General features: G+C 42.7%; 1 protein-coding gene across 5 annotated transcripts in view; it reads right to left on the bottom strand.

Annotated features, from left to right (window-relative positions):
* MICU1 (mitochondrial calcium uptake 1) overlaps positions 1-13,414 on the bottom strand; it is a 198,374-nt gene that overhangs the window by 3,739 nt on the left and 181,221 nt on the right. For all 5 annotated transcript variants that reach the window (XM_008052026.2, XM_008052027.2, XM_021709539.1 and 2 more), the window contains one exon: positions 2,955-3,044. In XM_008052026.2, coding sequence (XP_008050217.1) covers positions 2,955-3,044 — 90 coding nt within the window. The remainder of the gene's footprint in view (positions 1-2,954; positions 3,045-13,414) is intronic.

Genomic DNA, 13,414 nt, shown 5'->3' with positions numbered 1-13,414 from the left:
AAAAAAAAAAAAAAAAAAAAATATATATATATATATATATATATAATTTGTTGGGCATGGTATGTGCCTGTGGTCCCAGCTCCTCAGGAGGCTGAGGCAGGAGGATCATAGCCCAAAATTTGAGGCTGTGATGAGCTATGATCAAGCCACTGTAATCTAGCCTGGAGACAGTGAGACTCTGTCTCTAAAATTAAAAATGAATGTGATTAACAGAAAGGTCTAAACAGGATTCTTATACTTTGTAAAAAAAAAAAAAAGAGAAACTTGAAAATGAAAAATATGAGATCATTTCACTCAAAACTTGCCTCCTGCTTCCCTAGGCCAGAGCTGACCACGATAAATGAATTTTGTTAACGATGAGACAGGTATGTGACTGTGTGTCATTTGCGTGCATGCGTTGTCTGTGAGCTCTACTCGAAGTTCTGTGATAAAGGCGTCTATCTAAAAACTGGAATTCTCTGAACTCTGACATTTTGACCTAAGATATTATACTGGTAGAGCTAACAATGGCTTTAGATGTTAAATGATTTTCCAAAGGTGATTTAGGTAGATAATGACAGAGCCTCCTTCTAAAAGGCAGGAAGATCCAACATCATTTCCCAGGAACTTCCTAGGAGAAGGGGGGAACTGAGAGTTAGTTGCTTTTATTTTCATATTCATTTCACAAACCAGCTCTAGGAAATTGGCTTCAAACACCTAGAAATGATTAGAAAGAAAACAAATTTGTAGAAAGCAGTGCTATTCATCAGAATTCTCTGTGTTATGGGGAAATGTTTTGTATCTGTGCTATTCAATATAGTAGTCACTAGCCACATGTGACTACTGAGCACTGGAAATGTGTCTAGAGAGACCAAGGATCTGAGTGTTTTTTTTTTTTTTGAGTTGGCGTCTCACTGTCGCCCAGACTGGAGTGCAGTGGCATGCTCCTGGCCATGGCAGCCTTGACCTGCTTGGCTCTGGCGATCCTTCTGCCTCAGCTTTCCAAGTAGCCGGAACTACAGGTGTGCACTACCACACCCAACTAATTTTTGATTTATTGTAGAGACGAGGTCTCGCCAAGTTGCCCGGGTGGGTCTCGAACCTGCAGGCTCAGGCAATTCACTCGCTTCAGCCTGCTGGGATCACAGGCTGAGCCACTGAGTCTGGCCGGACTTGAGTTTTAAAATTTAAGTAATCACATGTAACTGCTGATATATTATGGACAGAACAGCTCTAGGATATAACTCACCCCTACCTGAGAATGAGACTATTTCCTTAATCTAGCCCTGGGGCTTCCTTTGAATCGAATCTTGGGTTTGTGGGTGCAGGCTGGAGATTTAAATAATTCAAGTTCAACTTAATAACTTAAATAATTCAAGTTAATGAACATCTATTATATGCAAAGGTGAAAGGATTTGTAACTACTCTTAAAAAGCTAACAATTAATATGGAAGTTAAGCCCAGGCACGGTGGCTTATGCCTGTAATTCTGACACTTTGGAAGGCTGAGGCAGAAGGATCGCTTGTGTCCAGGAGTTCAACACCAGCCTGTACATAGCAAGACTTTGTCTCTACAAAATATCAAAAAACTAGCCAGGCATGGTGGCACGTGGCTGTAGTCCCAGCTATTCGGGAGGCTGAGGTGGAAGGATCACCTGCGCCAGGAAGCTTGAGGTTGCAGTGAGCTGTGATTGTGCATTCCAGACAGGTTGACAGAGACCCCGACTTAAAATAAACAAACAAAAAATAAAAAAATTTAGGGAAGTTAAGTCACATATACTGAGATAGAATATAATATGTACTAACATGAAAAAATGGGGCCAGGCTCAGTGGCTCAGCCTGTAATCCCAGCACTTTGGGAGGCTGAGGCGAGTGGATTGCTTGAGCCCGTGAGTTTGAGACCAGCTCGGGCAACTTGGTGAGCCCTTGTCTCTATAATAAATAAAAAATTAGCTGGGCATGGGAACGTGTGTCTGTAGCTCCAGGTACTTGGAAGGCTGAGGCAGAAGGATCACCAGAACCCAGCAGGTCGAAGCTGGGGTGGCCGTGAATGTGCCACTGAACTCTAGCCTGGGTGAAAGAGTGAGATAACAACTCAAAAAAAAAAAAAAAAATGGAAGAAAGGAATATAAAAGCTAGAGGTATTTATTATGCTGAGACCCAGAGGGAATCTCCATAGGCTAAAACTTCTGAGCTGCCTCTTGAATTCCACTAGCCTCACTTCCTGGAGGAAGTGGCAATGAATACTGGCTGTGAGATGAGAGAGGGAGGGGATACAGTATACAGGGCCTGCACAGTTTTGGTTCAAATCCGGTTTTGCCATCTGCTGTTATCTTTGGATCCTGGGAAATTTACTTAACCTGAGTCTCAGCTTTCTCATCTGTAAAATGTGGTTAGTGACAATATCTACATCAGAAGAGTTAAATGCGTAGGTTAACTTTCTGGCTCATAGTAAGCACTGAAAAAAATATGAGCTTCCATTGCTGTTGCTATTGTATTAGCTAACATAGCTAAAAAAACAATGCCAAGGCAAATCCAGATCTCTCCCATGGGCTAAACTACAGAGTGGCCATAGACACAGCAGACACTGTGTGAGTGGGAATGCTGTACAGGTGGAATGTGAATGATGGAAATGTGCCCTTTCTAGAGACACTCAAATATTTCAGTGCTCCTTATCTACTAAGCAGCAAGTGAAGTCTAATATTTTTGTTCCCACTTTTAAGATCTTTAGGGTTATAAGTTAATTTAGGCCTACAGGCAAACTGGAATTACAGGAAGAAATGGAAAACAGAAGCCAGGGTCAGGGATTATAGTTCTCAATATTATGATGCCGAGGGTGGAGCTACTGATGCGGTAAAGAGTAGCTTAAAGAAGTATAGGCTAGTACAATGATGCTGTCTGCAAGGTTCCTTATAAACAATGCGTCTAAGGGCAGTGAAGCTCAGTTTTCTCCAGATTCCAAAGGGCCTTACTCACCATCACAGTCAAAGAGTGCAAACACCACATCACACACATGGTCTGAGAGTTCCACTTTAGCCACTGTCCTGGCCACCTGCTGCATAGTCACTGAAAAAAGAAAGAAAGATGCTTCATTAGCATAAGAGAGGGAATTTCATTTGTTTTCTCTGAATGGGAGCATAAAACTGCTCAGTCATAATAAAAGCTTTCAACTGTATTTGAGTCTTCTATAAGAAAATGAGAATTCAATTTTTATTCATAATCCTTTTTCTTTTAATATTGGTTCTTTTTTTCTACTGCTGTTACACTTTAGGAGGTATATACAGTTAATTAAGAATGGCTGGTAGGCTGGGTGCAGTGACTCAGCCTGTAATCCCAGCTCCCCACTTTGGGAGGTTGAGGCAAGAGGACTGCCTGAGCTCAGGGGTTCGAGACCAGCCTGGACAACTTGGTGAGATCTTGTCTCTACAATAAATCACAAAAACTAGCCGGGTGTGGTGACATGCATCTGTAGTTCCACCTACTTGGAAGCCTGAGGTGGAAGGATTGCCTAAGCCCAGCAGGTTGAGGCTGCAGTGGCTGTGAGAGTGCCACTGCACTCCAGCCTGGGCAACAAGAGTGAGAGTTCAATTTAAAAAAAAATGGTTGGCATTAAATTCATAAATTCCTAAGACAAAAAGTAGATTAAAGATTACTAGGGGTGAGGAGAGTGGGGAGCTAGTGCTTAATGGGTATAGATTTTCTGTTTGGATGGAAAGATTTTGGAAATAGACAGTGGTGATGGTTGTACAACATTATAAATATAATTAATGCTATTGACTTGTATATTAAAAAATTGTTTAAATTTTATGCTATATATATTTCACCACAGTAATTTTTTTTTTTTTTTGAGTTGGAGTCTCACTCTGCTGTCCAGGCTGGAGTGCAGAAGCATGCTCACCGCCCACCCTAGTGTCAACCTAATGGGTTCCGGTGAAACTTCTGCCTCAGCTTTCAAGTAGCCAGAACTACATGCACACGCTACCATGCCTGGCTAATTTTTGATTTATTGTAGAGACAAGTTCTTGCCAAGTTGCCTGGGCTGGTCTCGAACAGCAATTTTTTAAAAAGTGAAAATCCATATTATTTAAAGATGTGATTTTTTTTTTTTTGAGTTGGAGTCTCACTCTGTCACCCAGGTTAGAGTGCAGTGGCACGCTCCCGGCCACCACAGTCTCGACCTGCTGGGCTCAGGTGATCCTTCCACCTCAGCCTTCCAAGTAGGTGGAACTACAGGCATGTGCCACCGTGCCCAGCTAATTTTTTGATTTATTGTAGAGACAAGGTCTCACCAAGTTGCCCAGGCTGGTCTTGAACCCATGGGCTTAGGCAATCCTCTCATCTTGGCCTCCCAAAGTGCTGGGATTACAGACTTGAGCCACCACGCCAGGCCAAAAAAAAAAAAAAAAAAAAGAATGCTTGTTATTAATATAGTTTCCTTGGAATTTTGCTAACATTGAAAAAAGCATGAAATTGGAAATAGCCAGGCAGTAAAAGGAACGGGAAGTGGGGAAGAAGGAGGCTTGTCTGTGGTGTGAGTATACTCAGGCTTTGTGCATCAGTGACTGATTGACAGCTAAGTCCCTGAACTGAGAGAGTTTCTTGCCCAGCTATGTCCCTCCTCCCTACTTGTTTTGCACTTGTGTTCTTCCATCTGTGCCTATTGGGATAAGTGATGGTCCCTGTCTTACTAGAACAGTATGCAGACCTTTCTTTAAAAAAAATGTGCTTTTAGACCTCAGCAGAAATCTCCTTTTCCTTGCCATTTTCTCTTTCTCTGACATTTACTGTTAAACACTAGCAATCATGTGAGAATTGGGTTTTCATGAAAAATAAGCCAGGAAGGACTAGGCAATTTCCACTGCTTTCTCTCTCATTTATCCTCAAGCCTGGTGTAGGTACACCTATAAATTATGTTATTGCTTACAGACACACTTTTAAGTGAGGTAAAACATGGGGCAAAGAAGATGATTGATTTCCATTTACGAATCAACTAGCAATGAAGGGGTCTTTATAATCCCCAGATTAGATTCATCCAGAAGCTTTGGGGACTTAAATGAGGGTCAATGTGCTTTCTTTGCTCATTTCATTCCTATAGTTTCAGTTCCTGTTACCAGACTGTTTTGTTATCTTTTCTGTATTTGATCTTTCACTTCACCTCCTTATAGTCACCATAGTGCCCCAAAGGTCAGCAGATACAAACATGAGAACAATGTAGAGGAGCAAGGTGAAGCAAGAGAAAACGGTGCTTAGGGTAACAAGCCCAGGCTCTAGTCCTGGCTCTACCAGCAACTTGCTGTGTGACCCTGACAGAGTCACTTCATTTCTTTCATTTTCTCATGTTTAAGTGAGGCAATGCCACAAGCTAAATGCTGAGGTGGCTTAGAAGCACAAAGAAGGGTTTATTAGTGTCGAAGGAACTGAGGGTAAGGATGGGGTGGAAGTATACAAAGAGGGCTGAGGACTTTCTGTGACAAAGGTAGAGAAAAGGTATATTGGCCACAAGCTGGGCTATTCCTTTGGGTTCACAGTCTCTGGCTTGAGGGAGACTTGACTGCTTAGGAGGGTGAGAAGAGTCAGTTTCCTTTGCCTGCAACTTTGGGTTACTTTTCATACCTCCTTTCCTCCCAGGATTTAAGTTAGAGTGAAGGAATCAACATTCCTTGGAACTTAAAGACTTAAGCAGAAGATATTGTGGTGGATATCCATGCAATATATGTTGGGAAATCTACAAATCTGTAGAGTTCTTGGGTTTAGAAATTTAGCCTTACAAGTCTAGATATTTGATTTGGCCCAGGAATAACTTATTTCTGCCAGCTAAGCTGCCCAGAGAAGGAACAAAATCAGGCCAATTTACAATGAGAATAGTAACTGGTAAGAGAACTAAAATGATAACAGCTGGTCATTACACTTCTCTGTAGGAAAATCTTCAAAGGAAACTCAATTCATCTCAGAGGATTGCTCAGTGAAAACAGTATGAGATCAGAAGAAACTGGATGCTCTCAAACTGTGATCACCTACTGAATCACCCTTTGCTGCCAAAGAAATGTGATCTGAGAAGAGAACCCGAACCTGTTCTGTACTAGATAAGTACGGATGGTTTTGGTTAACCATTCCTTTTTCTGCATTTCACAGTAATCTTTTTCTTTTATTTATTTATTTTATTTTTTTAGACACGAGGTCTCGCCAAATTGCCCAGGATGGTCTCGAACCGGCAAGCTCAGGCAATTCTCTCGCCTTGGCCTCTCAAAGTGCTGGGATTATAGGCGTGAGCCACCGCGCCGGCTTTTCACAGTAATTTTATACTCCTAATTGCTAAAACTGATAACTGCAACTCCTTTTTTCTTTCCAAGTTCTTCCATTCTCTCAGGGCAGAGTGCCTATTGTCTATTGTCTTCATATTCCAAGTGCTTATCCTTCTCCCCATGAAGATGGTGCCTTCCTCTAAATCAGGGGTTCTCAAACTACGGCCCGCGGGCCACATGTGGCCCGCCTAGGACATTTATTCGGTCGGCCGGGTGTTTTTGCTGCCTTAACTTGTTACGACTAGCAGTGACAAATATGGAACCGGACACTGACCATCTCATTAGCCAACAGCAGGCCCATAGTTTCCACTGAAATACTGGTAAGTTTGTTGATTTAACTTTACTTGTTCTTCACTTTAAATATTGTATTTGTTCCCGTTTTGTTTTTTCACTTCAAAATAAGATATGTGCAGTGTGCATAGGAATTTGTTCATAGTTTTTTTTTTTAAATTATAGTCTGCCCCTCGAACGGTCTGAGGAACAGTGAGTTTTAAAAGTTTGAGGACTCCTGCTCTAAATAAACCATTAACTAAATAGTACTCAAGGATGTCAGTGAGAGCTCTTGACAAATTCTAGTGAGGAGCTCATTAAAGTGGTATAAAGTGGTCGTACAACAGGGACTTCTGGAGGCCGCCTGCAAGAATGTCTCATTACAAATGCCATCTCTTCACAGGACAGTTATAGAATACATTCCATCTCACATGGAGAGGGCTCTGGCATCCTTTGTACTATAGGAGGAAAAACTAGGGCTGCTAAGTCATTGCAACTCAAACCACTGCGGTGTAACCAACCAGCAAAGTCTAGCTGGGACCCTTTTCACAGTCCAAGATCCTAAGATAGGCCCCCAGAGTATGAATCAGAGAGTGGAAGAAACAAACATTTGACTAGCTGGTGAGCTGTCAAACTAGGAGCGCTTGGGACAAGTGGGATGACAGCAGAACATAAGCCAAGTGCTTGACAGCTGGTCCTGAGAGTTGGCTCATTCATATTTGCTTCCAGTATCTGAATCACAAAGTCATAATTAAATCACAGCAAGCAGAAAAATTTCCTCCCTCAGATCTCAACTTTCCTATGCAGACCAGTTGTTGGTACTGAAATTTTGGCTAACTCTATTTGGTGATGCTAACTGATTGATGGTTGGGATTCTAGTTCCTAATCTGAGACATGTCTGCAAGAAGCATGAAGGCATCCCAGAGAAGGTCTAGGTTTTCAAAGCTCATGTATTCCTTTTATAAAAATCTGGCCCAGCAGCCTGAATAATAGGTTGACATTTGATTGGGTGATTTCTATGGGAAATCTATTTGGGAGAGAATTTGCAGAAGCAGGTTAAATTGGCACTCAAAAATCTGGTACCATCTGGCTTTTTGAAATGTCCAGGCAGAATCTGAGTTGTGTCAGGTCCCCAATTTACTCTCTGGCATGATCCATGACTGGATATTTCAATGGTAGAAAGAAACACATACTGAGTTTGTGTGATATATCAGAAGTGACACTACATAAAACTATCCACCACAATAGTTGAACAGAAGAGTTCTGGAGTGATTAGATCCCAAATGTCCACTTGGAATCAGATGATCTTAGAACTGGAAGAACACTCAGGAAAACCAGAGAAATTAAATAACTTTCCCAGTTAGAAGGTAACAGAATTAGGTCTCAAAAATTTAGCCCAATACTCTTTCCCCATAAACAATGGGTCGATGTAATCCCTTCCTTATATGGACAATATCAATTCCTCCATGAATCTGTCACCCTAAAGAGAATAAGTTCAGTTGAAAGAAAAGCCAAATTGGGAAATACTCAAGTTCTTTTAGTCAGGGATGAATAATTGGATAGCTGGGAATTGAGAAGCCAGCATCATAGCTTGGCTATGGATATGACTGCCCTATACAGTGGAAGATATTGAGCATTCGCTAGGAAGTCAGTTACTGACAATTTTAGGGACAGTTCAAAAGGTGTATTAAATAGCAATCCAATGGAAAGCACATGCAACAAAGGCGGCCCTGGGAGTTTTTCTCAGCAGGCGGCCCTGGGGGTTTTTCTCAGCAGTTTTCCTCTGATGCACAGTTACAGCTTTGTGCTGTGTGACCCAGTTAGGAGCTGCCAGTCTCTTTCTAATGCAAAGTTATTTGGAAAGGTGATAGGACAAGTTGTGCTGACAGTCTCTAGCTGTGTGGCCATATGACTATTCCTGCCTTATAGGACTGCAAAAGCTAGCTTGTAACTGCCAAGGTTGAGGGAAGACAGTTCTGCTTCAGCCCTGGAAAGGCTTGTGATGCATATGTCTTGGTTTCTTAGGTCCGTTGCTAAATGGCTTTGAAAGGAACAAGGGGTGGGGGGGATAGTTCCTTAAAAAGCATTTGTTCTATCTTTTGTATCTTCTTCCACGGTACTTTTGCTAATACAACACACACATTTCAACCTGATTCTGGGGTGGGGGGAGGAAAAAGGACAACATTTAGGAAAACTAGCATTTGAGGAGCCAAGAGCAATGCAGTATACTAATAAGGAAAATGACAATTCCTTGTTCTGCATGGTGCTTCTGAGCCCTAGGCAGGTTGACTCACTCTGTGTACTCAGGCTGCCTGCCTGTCAGAAGTGGTGCTGATAGTTTTGGCTCCTAATTTCCAGTACACCACAGAGAAAATCTGTTTTCTGAGTGTCAGAGCATTATTCCAGATGACTGTTTCAATGGGTTTACATGCTTAATTTGGTACAAACTGATACAGCAGTAAGATTTATTTTATCTAGCTTTATTAAAAATCCTTATCACACTGGGCATGGTGGCATGCATCTGTAATCTACTCTAGAGGCCGAGGTGGGAGGATTGCTTGAGGCCTGGAGCTGGAGATCAGCCGGGGCAACATAGTGAGACTTAATTATGAAACAAAAGAAAGAAAAGAAAAGAAAAAAAGTCCTCATCACATTTTGTCCACAAAAGAAAAGCATTTCTACAAGCACTATTAGGCAGTCAATGACTTCAGTTGCCATACCATTTCAGCAATCACAGTTTAGTGGAGGCGACTACATAAATACCATTAAGATGCACAAATACACAAAACTATCAGATATATTAATACAAACATATGGACCATAAGGGAGTAGTGTGTATTTGGTAGGAGGTACATTTTAGATCTGAATTCTTTTTTTTTTTTTTTTTTTGAATCGGGAGTCTCATTCTGTTGCCCAGGCTGGAGTACAGTGGCACACTCATGGCCACCACAGTCCTGACCGGCTGGGCTTAGGCTATCCTTCTACCTCAGCTTTCCAAGTAGCTGGAACTACAGGCATGCACCACCACACCTAACTTATTTATTTATTTATTTATTTATTGTAGAGATGAGGTCTCACCAAGTTGTCAGGCAAGTCTCAAACCCCTGAGCTCAGGCAATCCTCTTGCACTGACTTCCTTTAACAGCTGCACAGTATTCCACTAACAGGATGTATCATAATTTACTTAACTACTTCCTCATTTATTCTAACCTCAATCTTGAGAAGAAAGAACCTTTTTTCCCTTCTTTGTAAAATAACTTCCTTGGTGGTCTATGGTTGTCAGCTTCAACAGAGTCTGTATCTCTGATGGCTATAGTGAGAGCCACTGAAATATATTTAAATTCAGCTTGTAAAATTATATGAAAACTAAATACTCAACTCTACAAGTGTCTTCTTAAACCTCCAGAGGCTTCTAAAGGTAGCCTCTGGAAGTCTCCAAAGAAGCAGTGCTTGTAGTAAACAATAATCTCTCTACTTGCCCAATATTGGCATAATTCTTGCTGCTGTTCTTTTTGATCTTTTTCTCAGTGGGATGTGACGTTGGCTGATTCTGCCCTTACTTATTATTATTATTATTTTTAGTTGGAGTCTCACTCTTGTTGCCCAGGCTGGAGTGCAGTGGCACGCTCACAGCCACCCTAGTGTAGACTTGCCAGGCTCAGGTGATCCTTCCACCTCAGTCTTTTTTTTTTTTTTTTTTTTTGAGTTGGAGTCTCACTCTATTGCCCAGACTGGAGTGCAGTGGCCGCTCCCGGCCACAGCCTCAACCTGCTGGCCTCTAGCGATCCTTCCGCCTCAGCCTTCCAAGTAGCTGGAACTACAGGTGCGCGCTACCACGCCCAGCTAATTTTTGATTTATTGTAGAGATGAGGTCTCGCCAAGTTGCTCAGGTGGGTCTCGAACCCGTGGGCTCAGGCAATCCACTCACCTCAGCCTCCCAAAGGTGCGGGATTACAGGCTGAGCCACCGAGCCTGGCGCACCTCAGCCTTTCAAGTAGCCGGAACTACAGATGCATGCTACCACACCCAGTTAACTTTTTGATTTATTGTAGAGATGAGGTCTCGCCAAGTTGCCCAGGCTGTTCTCGAACCCGTGGGTTCAGACAATCCCCATACCTCGGCCTCCCAAAGTGCTGGGATTACAGGCTTGAGTCACTGCGCCTGGCCTACTTATCTATTAATGTGATGTTTTGGCAGTTTATCCTTCCTCCACCCTCTTCTCTCTCCCAGTGGTAATCACGAATCCCTAAAGCAGCTCTCTTCCTCCTTGGGGCGCTTCTGTAGTTTTACTAAATCATAATATATTTAAAGTGATGTAGTGAAGCCAGAATCAATCTTTAGAATTGCTAAGTGACTTTAAATTTGGGAAAATAAACCAGGTCTCTGCAGAGAAAATGCCTCATAAAGCAAACATTTATTTCAGATTTTGAGCTTCCTTGCCTACATCATGAATAATTTTACCTAAAAAATTGATGACTTTATCTTAAATGAATGGAATCCTGGCCAACACTCCTCTTCACACATAAATGTTGTTACAAAATTCAATGGTGAATTGAAGTGCAGGGCCCTGCCTCTCACAAATTTTTAAAGAATTTATAAAAGAGGAGCTTTTCTCTCTTTCATAATTTCTTCCTCACACATCTTTGTGACATTCCTGCCTCCTGCTTTCATGTTATGTGTGAGCTGTCGGGGGATGTTCTCCCCTACATTTTTGCTGTAAATTTCCCCTTATTTCTGCTGTCACATAAATGCACTGAGTCCCCTGTGAAATTCTCTAGGTCTTCTAGCAGTAGTAGGTGCCAGTGTACTAAAGAGAATACTGGTATGGAAGTCACTGAACCTGAATTTCTGGTCTCAGTTTTGTGGCATACTAGCTGTGATTAGAGCAAGTCATTTCTCTTCATATAGTTTAAAAACAATAATGTAATAATTGAAAAAAAATTTTTTTCTTTTTTTTTTTTTGACTTGGAGTCCCACTCTGTCACTCAGGCTGGAGTGCAGTGGCACAATCACAGCTCACTGCAGCCTTGACCTCCTGGGCTCAGGTGATCCTTTTGCCTTAGCCTCCCAAGTAGCTGGGACTACAGGCATGTGCCACCACACCCAGCTAGTTTTTTCATTTTTTTATGGAGACAAGGTCTTGCTATGTTGCCCAGGCTGGTCTTGAACTCCTGGGCTCAAGCAATCCTTCTGCCTTGGCCTCCCAAAGTGCTGGGATTATAGGCGTGAGCACCGCATCTGGCAACAGAATGATTTATTTCTAAGTTTTTTTTCCAGTCCTAACATTTTGTGACTGTCATGTTGTGACTTTTTTTAGATAACATAATGGCTTAACTCAGTTAAAATGTCTATATCTTCAGAAGCCCTCAAAGAATAAAACTAAAGGTGGAAATTTCTGGAATGATGGCTGGTGTGGTGGGCAGAATTCTGAGGTGACATTCCCAATGTTTTCACCCTCTGGTTCACACAACCTGTGTAATCCCCGTTCCTCAAGTGGGCTGAACCTGTGAATATGATAGAATATCACTCCCTTGATTAGGTTACTGTATATATATAATTGAGTACTTCATTTCAAAATGCATTTTATTTATTTAACACAAAAAATTAAGAGTCACAGCAGGGCACAGTGGCTCACGCCTATAATCCTAGCACTTCGGGAGGCCAAGGTGAGAGGATTGCCTGAGTCCATGAGTTTGAGACCAGCCTGGGCAACCTCGTGAGACCTTGTCTCTACAATAAATAAAAAAATTAGGCCAGGCATGGTGGCTCAAGCCTATAATCCCAGCACTTTGGGAGGCTGAGGTGAGAGGATTGCCTGGGCCCAGCGGGTCAACACTGGGGTGACCGTGAGTGTGCCACTGCACTTCAGTCTGGGCAACGGAGTGAGACCCCAACTCAAAAAACCCCAGAAATATGTGTGTGTGTGTTTTCTTTTCTCTCCCTTTCCTCCCTTTTCCCACCAGATTCTCTCTTGCACTGTGTTCACTTATCTAACCATGTGCTTGCTTAGAAGTTCTAGGGGCTAATGCTGAAGTAAATCAGAGGTGGTAGGATTCTCTCTCACCTGGAGATTACCTCAAGCCTGCAGTTAACCCGCCATTCTGAGATGGAGCCGGCCTGTACACCAGATGGAGCAATAACTCAAGAAAGACATGGGAACAAGTCACACAGACCAACACCCACTGTCACTCCCACATGCTCCCCACACCCAGTTTCCCATTTTAAACCCCTGCACACAGTCTAGAAGATGAAAAGGTCTGTTTGAGGCGTGAGCCTGGCCATTTCCCTATCTGCTGGCTTTTGAAGTAAAGTCACTTTCCTTTCACCATCTCTTATCTCTCGAGGTTGGCTTAGAGCAATGAGTGGCTGAACTTGTGGCCAGTTACACATGGAAAAGGTGATGGGCTAGTCGCTCCCAGGATGCTATTATATAAGCATCCATCTTAGCAGACTGAGAGGAGGGATTCTTGTGCTGCTATGCTGTGAGAGGACTGCATGACAAGGAGCTGCTGTGGCCTGCTGAGAGCAATGTGTGGTCAACAGCCTGCATCAAGAAGGGGACCTTGTCGTAAAACAGAAAGGAAGTGAATTCTGCCAAACTTGAGCTCCAGATGAAAATGCAGTCCCTGCCAGGCTCAGTGGCTCAACCTGTAATCCCGTGCTTTGGGAGACCAAGGTGAGTGGATTGCCTGAGTTCGCGGGTTTGAGACCCGCCTGGGCAACTTGGCGAGACCATATCTCTACAATAAATAAAAAACTAGCCGGATGTGGTAGTGCATGCCCATAGTTCCAGCTACTCGGAAGGCTGAGGCGGAAGGATCGCCGGAGCACAGCCGGTCGAGGCTGCGATGGCCGGGAGCGGCT

The sequence above is a fragment of the Carlito syrichta genome, unplaced genomic scaffold (genome assembly GCF_000164805.1).
Source record: "Carlito syrichta isolate Samal-C Ts95f unplaced genomic scaffold, Tarsius_syrichta-2.0.1 Scaffold254036, whole genome shotgun sequence".
Classification (NCBI taxonomy): domain Eukaryota; kingdom Metazoa; phylum Chordata; class Mammalia; order Primates; family Tarsiidae; genus Carlito; species Carlito syrichta.
The sequence above is the reverse complement of the archived record's forward strand: the minus strand, read 5'-3'. Positions and strand labels throughout refer to the sequence as shown.